At 49.2% G+C, this 17,673-nt stretch overlaps 2 protein-coding genes across 10 annotated transcripts; both read right to left on the bottom strand.

Moving 5' to 3' along the window:
- Positions 1–280: 280 nt before the first annotated feature.
- surf4l (surfeit 4, like) lies at positions 281–4,222 on the bottom strand. Its single transcript, XM_086205625.1, has 6 exons — positions 3,889–4,222; positions 2,767–2,953; positions 2,452–2,528; positions 1,641–1,684; positions 1,006–1,195; positions 281–871 (listed from the first exon to the last, which is right to left on the bottom strand). Exons 1-6 carry the CDS (start codon positions 3,934–3,936, stop codon positions 605–607), a joined length of 813 nt encoding a protein of 270 aa, XP_086061751.1. The 5' UTR covers positions 3,937–4,222; the 3' UTR covers positions 281–604.
- A 419-nt stretch (positions 4,223–4,641) lies between these two features.
- Positions 4,642–15,539, bottom strand: ciz1b (cdkn1a interacting zinc finger protein 1b). Of its 9 annotated transcripts, none has more exons than XM_086205620.1 (14): positions 15,466–15,533; positions 14,807–14,878; positions 14,441–14,530; positions 13,429–13,498; positions 11,948–12,027; positions 11,136–11,200; positions 10,326–10,466; positions 9,901–9,989; positions 9,726–9,819; positions 9,523–9,627; positions 9,324–9,431; positions 6,920–6,974; positions 6,631–6,752; positions 4,642–5,012 (listed from the first exon to the last, which is right to left on the bottom strand). In XM_086205620.1, exons 4-14 carry the CDS (start codon positions 13,452–13,454, stop codon positions 4,947–4,949), a joined length of 951 nt encoding a protein of 316 aa, XP_086061746.1. In that variant the 5' UTR covers positions 13,455–13,498; positions 14,441–14,530; positions 14,807–14,878; positions 15,466–15,533; the 3' UTR covers positions 4,642–4,946. The 9 variants fall into 9 exon arrangements, 7 of the variants coding, with proteins under 7 accessions (XP_086061746.1, XP_086061747.1, XP_086061748.1 ...); XM_086205621.1 differs by having other exon boundaries at positions 15,362–15,494; XM_086205622.1 differs by lacking the exon at positions 15,466–15,533 and adding an exon at positions 15,020–15,263.
- Positions 15,540–17,673: the final 2,134 nt, after the last annotated feature.

Genomic DNA, 17,673 nt, shown 5'->3' with positions numbered 1-17,673 from the left:
AAAGTGCGTGATGGAAAACAATTTGACCTCCTCTCATTTTTTCTCTGATGGGTGGCCTAGCAGTCTTTACTGACGGACGCCATCTCTGGTTAGAGCGACATCACGTAAACATCAGTGCTGCTGACACCTCCAGGACCCGGAGGGCAACCATACATTGAGAACCCTTCCTCCTAGACTGGTGTTCCAGCATCGTGCTGCTCAGCTTCCTGGACGATGACGACTTCAAATAAAGTTTGCTTCGAGATCAAGAGGACACGTGGCGAGAGCAGGAGGTTCCTGGTTTACACGCCGTCTGACACGAGCAGGACTGGATTTATTAAATTTCTACAAAAACAAGAAATGATTTCACTTCAGTTTCACTTTGACAAACTCAGATGTAATGTCACGGTTGCAGGAGGAACAGTGGAAGGGCGCACCCTGCTGGACACACCGACTCACCGCAGCCTCCTCAACATCCAGGAGGAAGCAGCTCATTCAAACTTTATCAAACAGGAAGTCAAATGTCTGTAAACACAATGGTCATGTGACACACAATCTCTGATGGCACTGCTGGCGTTGCTGCCTTGAAACTGGTGATAAGAAGGCAGAGTGGCGTGGCGCGTCCTCACCACTCCTTCTTCTTCTCGTCCATGGAGACGCTGCCGGGGCCGAGCGCCACCACCAGCAGCAGGCCGCCGATCACCGAGGTCGTCTGAAAGAAGTCGTACTTGAGGAAGTCGTGAATGGGCTTGAAGGACGGGACGGTCCAGAAACTGTTAAAGGTGACGTTGATGACCAGCAGCCACATGACCAGCGTCAGCGCCGCCAGTTTGGTCTTAAAGCCGACAGCCACCAGAACCATCAGAGCCGTGCCCACCAGGTTCTGAAGCACCTGACAGCAGAGGACAAACAGCGCTGTTAGAGTGTGTGTGTGTGTATACGCGCGTGTGTGTGTGTGTGTATACGCGTGTGTGTGTGTGTGTGTGTGTGTATATGCGTGTGTGTGTGTGTGTGTGTGTGTCTCACACTCAGCAGGCTGAGGTCAAAGTGCAGCAGTGTCATAAACATGAGAACCAGGAGAACACGCCCCCCCAGCTGCAGCAGGTTCTTTGGGGAACTCTGATGACCGAGGGACGGAACGCCGGCGAAGACGCTGCGGACCTCCGCTCGTCCCTCAGCCAGCAGCAGCAGCAGGCCACCGCCCAGCGCCAGGTTCCTGCAGAAAAGGACGCCAGAGCTGATGATTTTCCTGGTGGCTCTGAAGGTCTCAGGACTCACAGCTGCTAGCAGGTTCGTTAGCTCGGTGCTCAGAGCAGAGATGAAGCTCACAGACGAGAGCGAGGAGGGTGGCTCGGCTCCTCCAGCAGGACACGCCGGCGAGCGCTAACAGCTCCTTCTTCTTTCGTTAACGTATCTGATAACATGTCTTCAAGGATATGTCGCCACACCCAACCAGTCTGAGCTGGATCACTTCCTGAGGCGGACATATTGGATCATTATCACACAGTGATGGGCTTTGACGTGTCCTGCTGGCGAGCGGCGTCCCTTCTACTTGGATTTCAACCGAGCTTCTGTGTTTCGTCTCGGCCGCGCGCGTTTGTGTGTTCGCTCTTTATCTTCACTGCATGAAAAAGTTCACGTGTCTGTGAGGAGTCACTCACCTCATCAGGAACTTGAGGTCCCACAGGATGCTGTACGCCACCGTCTGCAGGTAGGAAGAAACTGTCAGTCCACAACCATCAAAGAGGAAGTGACGTCCTACTGACGGATAGGTGGGAAATCTGGCGCAACGGCACCCACTAGCCAGGGGCGTGGAAAAATGGTAACTACTCAAGAAGGTAAGAACAGTCGGGGGGCGTGGGGGTCGTAGTGGAGGCTCGTGGCGGGGGGTCGTAGTGGGGGCTCGTGGCGGGGGGTCGTAGTGGGGGCTCGTGGCGGGGGGCGTGGGACGCGTTGGACTGAAGTGGGGCTGTGGTAATGGAATGCTGACTGTTGCATCGACAATTTATTCCAGCAGATTAACTTTTTTCTCTCTTCTAATCCCTGCTGCTCGCCGTGTGGCCACGTTCACACAAACGAGTGTCAGAATGTGTCATGTGGTACAGACCGTCATCATGTGAGCGCACCAATACGCCTCCTCATTCCAGAGGTCCCTGAAGGTCAGCTGACGATGGTCGAACAGGTCAACCACCGTCAGCTGACTCATTGCAACCAGGTCATGTAATTATGTGCCGTCCCCCTGCCCTCAGTGGCGCCGGCACTGGCGGCAGGTGAGAAGGATTTTCTTGCATCTTGTAGAGACAAAGGCGAATGCATGATGCTAGCAAATAGCATCTCTGCTGTTACCATGGTTACTACGCAAACCCCTCACACTGGTCACTTTAAGGTCGACACAAAACAACTGAGATCAATAGCAGCTCCTCCCCCTCAAAGATAAAAGGGAATTTGCGGGGGGCGTGGCCATGTGTTTACCTGCATGGCGATGATGCTGAACAGAGTGAAGCAGGCGTGTTGGACCAGGGTCCTGGTGAGGATCAACGCACAGCCAGCTGGAGAGGAAATGACATCAGAGTTCAGTACCACCTCTCACTGAACAATGCCACATCAATGGGCGCTTCCAGTTGACCTGTGGCGCATTGAGGGAGGGCGGCGCTGTAACTATAGCAACACCTGTGGGTGTGGTTTTACAGAGACAGATCTGGGTTGATAATGGCGGCTGTCTGAGACCACCACTGATGCAGTGAGTGTGTGTCTTTTTGTGTGTGTGCATGTGAGTGTGTGTGATACCCAGCTGTCCCAACATGTTGAGCAGGACAAAGACGTTGGCGAGGAAGCGTCCGCAGCCCCAGGCAGAGTCAATGTACTCGCTCTGCTCCGCCCACTGGAACCACATTCGGACGCCGTCCTCCAGGAAGGTGCTGACCAGGCAGAGGCGAGCCAGGTGAGGCAGGTAGTGTCTGGAGACTCGCAGGAACTGCAGGAGAGAGCCCAGTTGTCAGCTGCCACGGGGGCGGGTTTACGGAGAAAGATGAAGGGTCGAGTCTTCACTGGATTGGACCGGAACTGAACCCAGAACCAGAACCACCATGGCTTCCTCTCCTTCTCCCGGTCCAACATGACATCATCACATCAACAGCCACCAGGAACCAATCGGTTGAGCCGTTACTGGGGCTCACCAATCAAAGTGAAGGAGGGTCAGGGTCACCTTACCCCAGGACCCAGAGATTCAGGCCCCTCCAGGAGCCGCCAGTGGAGTGAAGGCAGGTTCGGACTTCATGCTGGTGGAGGACCGAAGCAGAGCCATACCGGCTTTACCGTTTACGTCATCATGCCTGTCTGAACCGTTCAACAGTACCAACAATCGTAGCACTGCTTGGTATCGACCTGATCGATAAGCGGGACGTCCTTTGATCGTTGATCAGCTGTTTGTGTAAACTCAATATGGATGTTTTAGTGTCTCATGGCTCAACGTCACGCGCTGCTTATCTGACGAGTTTAAATCAAAATCGGTTTACGGTTCGTGTTACAGTTTTCGGGAAAGATCGGACGGAATCGTCTTCGGACGTCGCCGAACTCCGCCCAGAAAGTCCCGGCTGAGGTTCCTCCGTCACTGCTCTCATAGACTGAACTCTGAGGAAACTCCCGGAGCCTCCACAGCTGCAGGAGGAGATACTCGCTCCTTCGGCACTGAGGTGCAGCAGCTGTTGCCCCCCCCCCCCCACCCCCAACCGTCCGCGCGGCGTCGGTAGCCGCCAAGTTGGTGAACTTCACCAGAACAAGAACAACCGATGCGCCGATTCACCGCCGGTAATTCGAGTTTAAAACAGCTGATCGATGTCTGCACAGCAGCGGACCGGCAGCCTGCGTGCAGCCGGATGAGGGTGCGTGTTTACCGGGGAGGGGGCTCACCTGGTCCGCAACATCCTCCGCCCGGCTCATCAGGTCTCCGTGTCCCATCTCTGCCCGCTCGTAAGGCCCTCACCGCGGGAAACGGCTCGCAGCTCTGGGTTGAGTCGACGGTCCAGGTTCGGGGTGCACAATGACGATGATGCTCCGCGAGCCTCCGCACACCCAGAATCCCGTGCGCGGGGTGGAAAGGCGCCCCCTATGGACGCGCCCGCCATGCCACGTGGACGGAGAGTTCACAGGACGCGACTATGAAGTCCATGAGAATGCGAGTTTGAGGTGTTCCACGGCAGGTCCAGAACTCGAGTCCTCTCCAGCTTGGACTGAGCTGGAACCTCAGAAGGACGAATACATGTCTCTCTTTTCTGGTTTCAAAGAACCAAAGGTGATTCTTCGGAGAATGACAGAAATGATGACGTCACAGTCCACTCTGAGTTATTTCAGTCTTCGGTTTTATTTCGATTTTGCAGATTCTTTCTGAATGACACTTAGCAGCCTGTTTATGTCCATAATTACCTTTTTAATGAGAACTCGAGGTATTTGTATCAATGAGGTACAAATTAATATTCAAACACATTTTATATTATAAACTAAGTTTTGTCAGCATATTCAGATGTATTTTTTCTTTTTCAAAACATTACAAATGTCTGTCAAAATAAATATTCTACATGTGTAATATTGCATTTTAAACGGTTTCCTGTCTTACAGATCTTCTGCTGATTGCCCAGGAAAACCTTGCCTTGTTTCCAAACCTCATTAATTTTGGTTAAATATGATGTGATTAATAATAAAAGAAATGACCTCAAAATAAATAAAAGCTGGTCAAACACAATGAAACAGAAGTGAATCGTCAGGACCCCCCAGCTGGCCCTCCAGGACCCCCCCAGCTGGCCCTCCAGGACCCCAGAGGGGTGTAAAGGATGTCACCTGGCGCTGCAGTTCCTCCCACAGCCACCAGGTGTCAGCGATGAGGGTCCCAGCTACGAAGACAAGGTGGATGAGGAGGGTTTGGGAGAGCAGGGTGATGTCACGTGACACTCAGGTGCTTTGAGGGATGCAGGTCAGCTCAGAGCAGGTGTGTCTTCTTCACCCTTTGCGGTCGGAGTGTCTCGCTGCTGTCGGAACGTCTGGAACACAGAATCGCAGTCTCAGTTCTTCTGTCTCGTCCTGCTGGGGGGTCATGTTCAGTTACATTCGTTCTGAGCCCAAGACTGCAAGAAAATGTTTTTACTTGTGAATTGTTATGTCTCACCTACGCCTCCCCCTGTCCCTCCCCTCTCCTCCCTTCTGCAGTGTGGTGACACACCTGAGTGATGACCATGGGACGGGGCGGCCCACGACCCACACTGTCGTGCTGCGTCTCTGCACGTGAGCTATGAAGGACTCTGTTCCTGTTGGCTACCATTGCAGCTGAGCGGATGGTTTTTCTTCATCTGTCCCTGACAAACTGGTTCAGTGGAGAACCAGGGCCCACAATGGGAAGAGCACTGGTTCCAGAACCCACACCAAGAAACCCTCCCTCATCACCTGAACACTATATTCAGACTGTCTGGTGTGTGTGTGTGTGTGTGTGTTACCTGGAGTTGGAGGTAGTGTGTGTGTGTGTGTGTGTAACCTGTAGTTGGAGGTAGTGTGTGTGTGTGTGTGTATGTGTGTTACCTGGAGTTGGAGGTAGTGTGTGTGTGTATGTGTGTTACCTGGAGTTGGAGGTAGTGTGTGTGTGTATGTGTGTTACCTGGAGTTGGAGGTAGTGTGTGTGTGTATGTGTGTTACCTGGAGTTGGAGGTAGTGTGTGTGTGTGTTACCTGGAGTTGGAGGTAGTGTGTGTGTGTGTGTGTGTGCGGGTGTGTGTGTTACCTGGAGTTGGAGGTAGTGTGTGTGTGTGTGTGCGGGTGTGTGTGTTACCTGGAGTTGGAGGTAGTGTGTGTGTGTGTGTGTGTGCGGGTGTGTGTGTTACCTGGAGTTGGAGGTAGTGTGTGTGTGTGTGTGTGTGTGTGTGTGTGTGTGTGTGTGTGCGGGTGTGTGTGTGTGTGTGTGTGTTACCTGGAGTTGGAGGTAGCGTGTGTGTGTGCGCGTGTGTGTTACCTTGAGTTGGAGGTAGTGTGTGTGTGTTACCTGGAGTTGGAGGTAGTGTGTGTGTGTGTTACCTGGAGTTGGAGGTAGCGTGTGTGTGTGCGCGTGTGTGTTACCTTGAGTTGGAGGTAGTGTGTGTGTGTTACCTGGAGTTGGAGGTAGTGTGTGTGTGTGTTACCTGGAGTTGGAGGTAGTGTGTGTGTGTGTTACCTGGAGTTGGAGGTAGTGTGTGTGTGTGTTACCTGGAGTTGGAGGTAGTGTGTGTGTGTGTTACCTGGAGTTGGAGGTAGTGTGTGTGTGTGTGTGTGTGTGTGTGTAACCTGTAGTTGGAGGTAGTGTGTGTGTGTGTGTGTGTATGTGTGTTACCTGGAGTTGGAGGTAGTGTGTGTGTGTTACCTGTAGTTGGAGGTAGTGTGTGTGTGTATGTGTGTTACCTGGAGTTGGAGGTAGTGTGTGTGTGTGTTACCTGGAGTTGGAGGTAGTGTGTGTGTGTGTGTGTGTGCGGGTGTGTGTGTTACCTGGAGTTGGAGGTAGTGTGTGTGTGTGTGTGTGCGGGTGTGTGTGTTACCTGGAGTTGGAGGTAGCGTGTGTGTGTGCGCGTGTGTGTTACCTTGAGTTGGAGGTAGTGTGTGTGTGTTACCTGGAGTTGGAGGTAGTGTGTGTGTGTGTTACCTGGAGTTGGAGGTAGTGTGTGTGTGTCCTGCAGTGTGTGTGTCGAGCTGTTGTCTCTTGGTGGAAGAACTTGTTACAAAGGCAACACAGGAAGCCGGACACAGGAACCACAAAACTACTTCCTGTGAACAAGAAACACCAACGCCTTGTTTCCACCCGTCTGCAGCTCAAACGAGGTGAGCACACGAACCGTGTTGGTCTGCTCCGGTAAAATCTGATACTTTAATCAACATGTCTGTCAGTGAGCCATCAATCAGTCGTGGTTGCTGTGGTAACCACAGGGGCTTACCATATATGGTGTTGGGGGAGTAGTGGTCCTGATTCACTTCCTGCATCTCTGCAGCCTGAAACACAAACAAACATCAGTCCTTGAATCTGTTTCAAGACTTTCCAGGAGCTGAAAATGTTTCTTGCTCGATTTCAACCAATAACAAATGCACGCTCCAGTTTATTAGGGAGAAGCTGAGGCTTCTTAGCTCTTCAAGCATTTCTTGGAACTTAACCAACCATAAACAGACACTGAATTTTTCAAACTTAGAGCATTGAACACAACCTCAACAGCACAAGCATTGACCATGATGTCTTGTTTGACCCCAGGGTCATCCAAACATTTGACCAAATCGTCCACCTCAAGTTTGCAGTGTTTCGCATCATCAAGCAGATGCTTTGGTCCTTTGAGCCGTGCTTCAAGTTTGAGATGTGAGTCAGCTGATAGTCCTCTCAAGGCTCACCTGCAGGATGCTCTTCAGTTCCTCTGGGCCGCTTCACAAACAGCAGTCACTCCGTTAGCGACGAATGCAGCAAATCTCTTGGTTTCACTTGCAATGGAATGAAGCACAGTTGTGCCATCTGTCAGAAACCTGACAGGTCCAACTCGGCAGCCGTAAGCTCAAGTCCCATACTGGCGTTCACTTCACTAGAGCAGATCTGGACCTTCACACCTTGAAAGCTCAGTTCACTGGTTAAGGACTGTTCTCCAATCTGAGAGAAGCAGCTGTGCCCATGTAGTTGCAGGGTTCTTGTCTGGAGCCTTTGAGCTGACGTCTTTCCACCTGTAGCAGTGACAGTTCGTCTCCTGTCCTCCTACCCAACTTTTCTCTTGCGCATTTCTTGTTGCATCAAGTTTGGGGTGGTGTGGATGACAAGGATCCAAGAGGGTCAGAGAGAGAGACTATGCAGTATATCATGTACTGATCATCCCTCCATCCATCATCCCTCCATCCCTCCATGTTCCCCCTCTTCTCCTGTTGAGGGTGGTGGGGGTGGAGCCTATCCCAGCAGCCTTCCCCCTGGACAGGTCACCAGTCCATGGCAGGGCCAACACATAGAGACAGACAACCATTGGCTCTCCCAGCCACGCCTACGGTCAATTTAGAGTCTGGATTAACCTGGTCCCTCTTGATGTCTTTGGACTGTGGAGGAAGCTGGAGTACCAGAGAGAACCCAGCAGGAACAGGGAGAACATGGAGACTCACCCAGAAAGACCCCGTGCTGCAGCCGGGGCTCCACCCACAACCTTCTTGCTGGGGGGCCACAGTGAGGACCTCTGCTCCACCAAGCCACCTTGATCCCTGATCAGACACACTGAATTATCCTATAAAAAAATGAAAATATTTAAGTGGGTGGAGTCTCTGATATCAGTGCTCCCATTCAGCTGGAGGGAGCGCTGGCTCAGGTTCTGCTGTGGAGGGGAGCAGAGGAGAAGCGTGTGCTGATCCCAAGGACGACCAGGAGGGGGAGAGTTCCGGCTGGTGTGGGATTTCCAGCTTCAACCAGATCCTCCAGGAGGATTCCGGCTGATCACCGCCGGGATCTTCTTCTCCAGTGTTGGGATCTATGATTCCCTCCCGCCAGATCACCTGCCAGTTGGTGCTGGTGGAGCTCATGGTGGACTGGTGGACCTGGACCGCTACAGTGGGTCAGATGGGTCAAAGGTTCCGTCTGAGGCTCTGGTTCCACGATCCACTGCTGAGAACTTCACCTCATACACACACTGGGGCCTCAGCTCCTCCTCAGTCCACCTGAGTCCAGACTGGAGACACTGGAGTCCCAGCTCCTCGCCGTCTGGTAGCGTTTGGCGCTCACATTGCACAAACAGCAGCAGGTAAACATATTAACCACGACCACGTTGTGTCTGACAACATTGAAAGAAAGACTGAAGTTATTGTGAATGATAATTTAGTTCACATATTTTCATTCAGAACTAATCATTGTTTTGATCATATATTTTGTTTTAAAATGTTTCTTTTACTCGTTTTATTTTCAAAAAAATATTTCTGGGATTCCACATTCCACTAGAGGGAGCTTGTGCCACGGTTTGAGAATCCCTGCTCGCAACAGCACAAGCAACCTTGGAGGTGAGAGACTTTGCGTTCAATCCCTTCTTCAAATGCTCTGATAAAAGCTGCACATTCCAGGCGTCCCCATCACCATCGGTGCTTGGTGGAGGTGAAGTCTGTGAGCTGTGTTTATTCACGCCTCCTTCACATGTGTACATGTGAACATGCCTGTTGTGATGGTGGCTTTGTTTAAGAATTCCGTGATTGATTGTGATTTCATTTCATTTTTAATGATAAAATATAGTCGTACTTGATTTAACCATTTGATCTAGATATGAAATTCAAGTTTTATCTAATGAACACTAAATACTGCAAAAACCAAAATGAATAATGAGCCTTTATCTCCACACTCACCTTGGTCTCCTCCTCTTCATTCTTGCCTCCTTTAACATCCTCCTCTTCAAAGCAACCGATGGCATCCACCGTGATCAGCTCCTCCTCTTGAGCCCCATCACGCTGCACCTGCCAAAACACCATGGCCAATCACGCACCTACATCTGGCTGGAGCTGATGATCATGTGATACTGGTGCGTGGTTGTGGGGCTTTGCTGACCTGCCGCTTGTGTTCTGCAGACTTCATGTGTTCCACAAACTTCCTGGGAGTCCTGAAGTGACGCCGGCACACCGGACAAAAGGGACGAGACACCCGCTTACACATCTGACACACACACACAGGCACACACACGCGCGTGCTCGTCAGAAACCAATCTGACCAAATAGAACCAACAACGATTGTGACATCATCATCTCTTAGACCTTATGGTGTTTAGTTTGTCGGTGGACGATGACATCCCCACTGAAGTGAGTCTGACAGGTGTCACACCAACGACATGAGTCAGGCAGGCGACCCCTGGAGGACAAAGCGACTGATGTCACCGATGATGTCACAGTTTCAGTGTGATGTTAATTGAATATTTGTATGTGTTGCTACCTGCTTGGCTGTGTGTGTGTGCTGATGGAGTGTGTAATCTCCTCCAGCTTCTTCAGGTGTTCTGAACCTGCCATGTGCTCCTGAAACACCTGCACAAACACAAACCTCAAAGTGAGCAGGACCTCCTACGTTTACATTTTTACACAGAACCAACAAACTAACATTTCGGCAACATGTAAAAGTGGATCTGACCCAGCTGCCTTGGAATCAGGCATTTGGTCATTAGCAGCTATGTGGAGGAGAGGCGGGGTTTGACAGTCACATATTCAGAGTTTTAATGCTGGCACAGGTAACCACAGAAGCGTTGGAGAACCACAGCTGGGACTGCATTAGAAACATGACGGTCCACAAGGGCTAAACTTCCTGGCAGACTGTGAGTTAGCTAGCTAGCAAGCTTGGAGGGAGGCTGTCCAGACATTTGTCACCTGCAGAGAGCGACAGCTGCGGCAGCAGACGTGACAGTAGACACCGCCCCCTTGTCTGTCGCTGGTCCTGTCTGTCTGTCCAAACTCTCGGCTCTCACTGCTGCGCTGGATGGTGACCTTCAGTGACCCCACGTTCTGGAGCTGACACACACACACACACACACACACACACACACACACACACACACACACACACACACGCACACACACACAGTCATGAATGAATGTGTAGCACTGCAGTGATCAGTCAGCTAACAAACCAATTTAAAAAATAAAAATACTAAGATGGCTTGGATAATTAAAAGTAACCTCAAACCCCCAATCTTAGAAACCTTGACACTTCAAACTGCTGCTACTACTATTCCTGCTACTACTACTACTACTACTACTACTGCTACTACTACTGCTACCTCATGCTCCTTTTCTAATTGACCCACGGTCCTCATTTTGTCATCAGAATCCTTTTTCTCTATAAACTTAGAAAGTACCTCCTGATTCCAAGCTGACAGATTTTTATTTTCTTGTCAACAATTGTCATTCAGGATGCCTGGAAGACTGAAATGTTAAACCATCACTGGTGTCAAGAGTTTCCTCTGTATCTGAACCGTTGTCTCCTGCTGGCATCTACAAACATGTCCCTCTTACAAATGCATGCATATTTTAGAGGGTACCTTTGTGTTCTACCTGCCAGTGATCCATGTCAGAAATGTCTTCTTGGTGTTGTTTCAACATCACATCAAACTTTGTTTATTGGCAGTCAACAAAACCACTCTCACTTCTACACATCGAAATAACAAGAAAAAATCTCACCTCGGCTGCTCTGCTGTCGTCACTGTGATCTGCTGCCCCCTGCTGGTCCCGAGGAGAGACGCCATCTAAAATCATATCATCACCACCATCACATAGTGACATTCAAAAGATTGTTTTCTTCTTCCTGGAAGTGGGTCTTACTGTGCTGTCAATCACACAGACAGGACAGACTGTTCTTTAGAGCAGACGTCAGTCTTTGGTGAGCAGAGCGAGCCACCGGTCCTGCTCACACCTGCTGTCCTGAGTGATCCATCACCAGTGGCCAGCACTGACACCAGGCGTGCACACACTCCCGAAGGTGTCCTAAGATCCGATCCTATTACCACACCTGGAGCTGGTCTGGACAACATGTGGCCACAGTCTGTCCGTCCCTGTGTCTTCCTCTCTGCTTCTGTCTCTTTCTCGGTCCCTGTCTGTCTCTGTCCCTTCATCCTTATCTGTCTCTTTGTCTCCATCTCTTTTAACCCCCAAATGGCAGATATATCAACCCACACAACCTGAGTCTGCTCCAGGTTCCTGCCTATTGAAAGGAGATTTTGTCTCATTGTGGTCTCTGGTATTTTGTCTCGTGGAGCACAGTTGGGGGGTTGTAGACCTGCTCTACTTGAGAAGTGTCATGACAGAACTTGTGTTGTGTTTTGATGTGATACAAATAAAATTGACTTGACTTGGCTTTTCACATTCCACAAGTTCATCTGTGAAGGATGTCAAAATAACATAACATAAATAAAATAGATAGAAGCATGTTCTCTGTAAATAAGCAGAACTCTCAATAAACAAATGTGGAGGTGCAGGGTGACTGTGACACTGACCTCCTACAGTGCAGCTCTCACTTCCTGGTTGACCACATGACCCTAGGAGCTTCTCTTTACTGGCGGCCGCCTCGTCCATCCTGATGGAAACAAATGCAGATGCAGCCTGAAGCCCTTTCATCTATTTTAGGGAGTTAGATGGTTTTATTAGGCTGTCATGATGCTGCCAGGAGGCGACGGCAGCAGCTGATGAATATTTTTAGAATTCTGTCTTTTTTCTTCCACTTTGGTGTCTGAATGCTGCCAAAGCTGTGACGGAAGATGGAACATGGAAGCAAAAAGCAAAAATTAGATGCGACTTCATGACTGAATGGGAATTTAATCCCCACTGAGGTTAGAACACTCGTTTGTTTTGAGTCTAAATCGGTCACAAATGGCTCTGATACAATGGCAGTATCACTGTCAAAGCTGCTGCCAGCTAACGTTTGCTAACGTTACACCACCTGGTCAATGAAAACCATTTCTGTCTGAGTCACCTCACATTCATGGAGGGGGACATCAACTGACTTAGGCCATAACAGCTTACCAAAGTTTTACAAGGTCAGGAAAGAAAACGGCATGTATGTCCTTCCGCGACTGTGAGGTGAACTACGGGAGGAAGGTCACTGAAATCAACCGTTGCAGGCACAAAATTCCCAGTCAGGTGTGATTTACCACAGCAGAAGAGGACCGGACCAGAGCAACGCCATGACGCAATTGAAAGCAGCATTGAAACAAACAGAGGGAAAGAAGATGTTGGAAAGTCCAAGAACAAAGAACATGGAAAATATCACAAACACCAAATATTCCAGCTGTGTGCGCCAGGACACGTTCTGCACACATTTATGGAGTTTTGGTCTGCCGCCGCCACCGCTTCTCAGACACAGTGCACAACTGTTGTTAGAGTGGCGTCTAAGTCACATGATCTCTAAATTTGTTTTCACTGCATTTATTACCAAATGGCTTTTGTCAATATGCCTACTTTTCCATCTTCCCTCAGCGTGAAAACATTTGCCGTCAGTTCAGAATTATTTTCTTATTTTATATTTTATTTTATGTTTACGTCCACGTAACAGGCTGAGGGAAACCCGGCTCATGAGTCCCTCGATCCTACGCAACGCCACAGCACCATGACGGCGTCTTTAACTACATCTGAAATGACTGCTCTCATGGATCACTGGTTGATCCTGAGCGTTCAAACACGTCTGAGCTTCACATTCAAAGTGCGGAGGTTGTTGTTTACATTTAGTAAAAAAACAGTCTGACCCGCCCACTCTCGCCCTCTTTGACTTCACCTCCCCTGAAGGGTCATCTAACCCCACATCTCCACTCTGACTCCACCCATCACCTCCTGTCCATTCCTCTACAGTGGAGGACAGCCAGGTGTCAGGGCTTCCTGTCCCTGGCCCCACCCACTTCAAGCACAACACCAAATCCAGAGAAAAGAGACAATCAGCAAAATGGATCTGAGACAGCACAGAACAGAGTTTGTTGTTACCGACCTGCTGAGGTGGCGTCCTCTGTACATGACCAACCAGGAACTGAACCTGCGCAGCTGCAGGTACAAAACACCTGGGGGAAGAATGCAGAGAACATGATCGTGGTGGTGTGGGTGGTGATTTATGGCTGACTGAGTGCCAGAAAACCGAATAATCACAGGCTTGACGGTAACCCTGGCAGGGAGACTCAGACAGTGACGTTTCCTGCCACCAGTGGCGTCACGAATAATAAATGATAATAAAACTTGACGATGACGTGACTACAGACAACAGGCCTCACTGAACAGGGGGGTTTGGCGTGGATGTGAATGAGTCGTATGAGGAGGCGGGGCATAGCTACAGTGGGCTGCCTCTGATAACAGAGCAGAGTGTGTCTGCTGCACTGGTGTACTGCTGAAAGGCAGCAAAACTTTACTGTTGGCAGGTTACAGTAGGACAGTCAAAATGACCACGCCCCCTTATGAATATTAAAATATCACACCCATAAGCCAGTTTTACAAGAAGCGCTGCTGTAAACGTGTTCCTTTGTTTTATCTGGATGAACAACGTTGTGCAACAACAGGACGATGTGATTCTCTCAGGTCTGTTGATGTCTGGACGTGGGCTGATGTTAGTATTCGTGGGGCGCTTGTGACATCATAGCCATGTGCTGTTGTTGATGAATCTTGGCTGATATAATTCCCAAAGCTAATAGCTTTCCTTGGCTAACATGTCTACTGTTAGCCTAGCTACCGTAGCCCACCCATCCACCCATCCATCCACCCCTCCATGTTCCCCCTCTTCTCCTGTTGAGGGTGGTGGGGTGGAGCCTATCCCAGCAGCCTTCCCCCTGGACAGGTCACCAGTCCATGGCAGGGCCAACACATAGAGACAGACAACCATTGGCTCTCCCAGCCAAGCCTACGGTCAATTTAGAGTCTGGATTAACCTGGTCCCTCTTGATGTCTTTGGACTGTGGAGGAAGCTGGAGTACCAGAGAGAACCCAGCAGGAACAGGGAGAACATGGAGACTCACCCAGAAAGACCCCGTGCTGCAGCCGGGGCTGTAACCACTGTAACCACGGTGAGGACCACTGCTCCACCGGGCCGCCCCACCGTAGCCAGTCTGGCAAATTGATCACAGAAACTTTGAGCCAATCCAATAACAGGGTTGGGAGTACACTTAAAAATTGATTTCCAGTACGTTTTCAATACAAATATCCTGTTCAGTGGAAAAATGTAAGACATTTCCTTATATTCTTGATTCTCTATTTTTTTCTTGTTATATTTTTTATCATTGTTTTTTACTGTGAAACGGAGCGCTTCAATCCAGCAATTTCCAGCAACAAGGGGTTAATAAAGGATTTCTGATTCTGATTTACAGAACCCCCCCAGCTCTCACCTGTCTGTCCTTCACTGCTGTTCCACCACGAAGACAGATGCACCTGATGACCTTTGACCTCTATGATCTGATCTGCAATGGTGTAAAAACTGATTTCAATAATCAAATCGACAACAGTTAAGAGTAAATGGCCACAAAAGTACCTGATTCCATTGACCAATGTAACTACGGTGATGACGCAGCAAACGTATAAAGATTTTTCAAAATTGGTACCTGGTAACTAATAATAGTCCCCAGAAATGTAGAGGAGGAATATTTCGTCCGTCCGCAATTGAAGTTCTTTGCTAGCGGTTCGTGCTCTCTGGGCTGAGCCCGAACTTCTGGGACAGAAGTTGAAGCGACTGAACAACCAGGCTGTGAGAAGCGGTCCCTTTGGACCAAGGGCTGGCTTCAGTCGGCTCCTACTAATTAATGAGTGCATTTATAAACACATACATTAAAGTAACCTAACCGAAGCTGACACGAGCTTGGCAACCGTCCGACAATGTCTCCATTGGTCAACTATGACGGACGTAACTGTGTTGACGGGAGCAACACAACACACCGAAAACCCACCTTTGATGTTTTGTCCTTATTTTCCGTCTGGCTTAGATTGTACAGTTTAAAGTGGCACAAGGGATTCTGATCTAATGTAAATATAGAACTTAAAGTTATCTCACCTCGCCTCCTCCGATGAAGCTAAAGCTAGCCACAAACCGCCGTGTGACTCCGCGAGCAGCTCGCTCGCCACCTGCTGGCTGGGAGGGCACCTGCATCTCTGCTGGGATCCATCCCCCGGTGTTTGGTTGTGTTTAAAGTCATAACTCATTGACAAATGATTTAATTTTCAAGAAATACAAGAATTCACATCTTTTACAAGTGTTGATATGGTCTTGTTATTCATTTTAACAGAAATGCCTTTAAAATTAGACAAATTATGAAAGACTTGATGAAAAACATGTAAACACACATTCACATTTTAGAAAGCAACAAATGTGCACAATAAACCAGCATGATTTAAGAAGAAAGAAAAACTGATAAAAATATGCCTTAAAGACTTAGATGACTGTGTAAGTCTGGAGAAGAGAACGACTGAAACTCACATCATTTGCATGTAAATGATTCAGCTGCTGTGACAGAAGGATCGAAATCTTGTCCTGGGGCCTAGCAACATTCAAACAGTCAGACCAGAGCACCTAACCCTGAGAACTGCTGAAGGGTTCGGGTGCTTGTGATCTCTCTTGACCATTAGCGTGCTGCCATAGCCCAGTCAGTCTTCAGCGAGTGACCAGTCGTCCATAAACACCTTGATGAGAGAGAGTTCTTTTTTGGAAAGTTCTTCTGTAGCTTCAAGCTAAATGTACATGGCTGGCTCTTTCAGCACTCTGGAGTCACAAGGAAGTACTGCATGAGGGAAAACATATCAGTGAGCTGGAGACATCTGCTAGTGAGAACATTAACAGCAGGATCCGCCTCTTGGATGAGGGGGACCAGGAAACCAGGAGGAAGACATCATTGAGGGTTTGGATTCAGCAAAAAAAGAGGGACACACTTGGACTTGGAGTTTCAACGCAGGAGAAAATGTCAGAATCTCTTCGTCAACACCTCTGTAACTCTGGAGTTGGGACTGTGTCTGTCTCCTCATCACCACAGAGATTCATATATTCTATTTAGAAGCTTTAATGTGCTTTTAACTGCTGGCTGCATCAGGTTTCCCTTCTGACATCATTAACATCACCGACGTCCCCTCATGTCTCTGCAGCGGGGAACTGGTCTCCGTGGTGGCCCCGCCCCCCCCCCCCCCAGTCGCTCTGGGCTGCTGTTTGACTGATCCTGCCTGACTGTACAACCAGCCACCCCCCCCCCCCCCACACACACACGCACACGCAGTGCTACAAAGGCGTCCCAGCATGCATCTCTCTGCTTCAGTGCACTAGAGGCTCAAAGAGCATCAGAGTGTGTCGAGTCACTGGCCTGGAAGGAGAACCTGCCTCCATGATGCTGAGGTCATACGTGTTACACTGTGTTCACATTGGAGATGGTGACATCACCAGGACACGCCCACTGGGACACTGAAACAAGTCATTTATATTTATTACACGTTGGTTTTATTTCTTCACTGTCAAAAATAGTAGTGCCTGCCAGCCAAATGATTGACAGCATGGTGATGACTCAGCATTTCTGTCATTTGATCAAATGAAAAATGATTTCATGGAATAAAAAGTACAGATGGAAGCTTCTTATTGGCTGTTCATTAAACACAAGTGTCTCTCGCCAGATTGACAGATATTTCATCCACAAGTCTTCTGGTTTACTAGAATGAGAAAAAGGGCCTGGGATTTGGACGCCGTCGCCACCTGTCTAGATTCACTTTACATTCCAGGTTTTCCATCATCTACTGAAGTGGTCAATTTGATAAAAGCTAGAAATATTTCAATGTCCACCTGCAGGAGCAACCTTTGACCACCAGAGGCTTCCCTGTTCATCCTACGTCCCAGTCGATGTTGGAGCCAAAGTTGGATGGTTTGGTCAAGAGTTCATGCCCCTTGACACAAACGTTCCTTGGGTGTCAGATTACAGATTATTGATGTGAGGCAGCAAGAACACGCCTCACTCTGTTGGAGCAACGGGAGCTGCGGTAGGTGAGTCCCACTCCTATCAAGAACACCACCAACTACCCTACCCATGAGAGCAGTGGCTGTTGCTATGGGGATGACTCCGCCCAGAGCTGTAACATCACAGTTGGTATGGAGCTGATTTAAAATCCTACAGCAAATTAATCAAATAAAATGGAAACAGTAATGTTCCACCGCCACTAGAAACTCTCTGAGAGGTTGTTTTGAAAAACACCCAGGCTGTGTGTGTGTGTGTGTGTGAGAGAGTGAGTG

Source organism: Aulostomus chinensis, chromosome 6, assembly GCF_037954235.1.
Source record: "Aulostomus chinensis isolate RoL2024-O1b breed Wild chromosome 6, RoL_Achi_v1.0, whole genome shotgun sequence".
Classification (NCBI taxonomy): Eukaryota; Metazoa; Chordata; class Actinopteri; order Syngnathiformes; family Aulostomidae; genus Aulostomus; species Aulostomus chinensis.
Note: the sequence above shows the minus strand (reverse complement) of the source record. Positions and strands in the feature narration are given on the sequence as shown.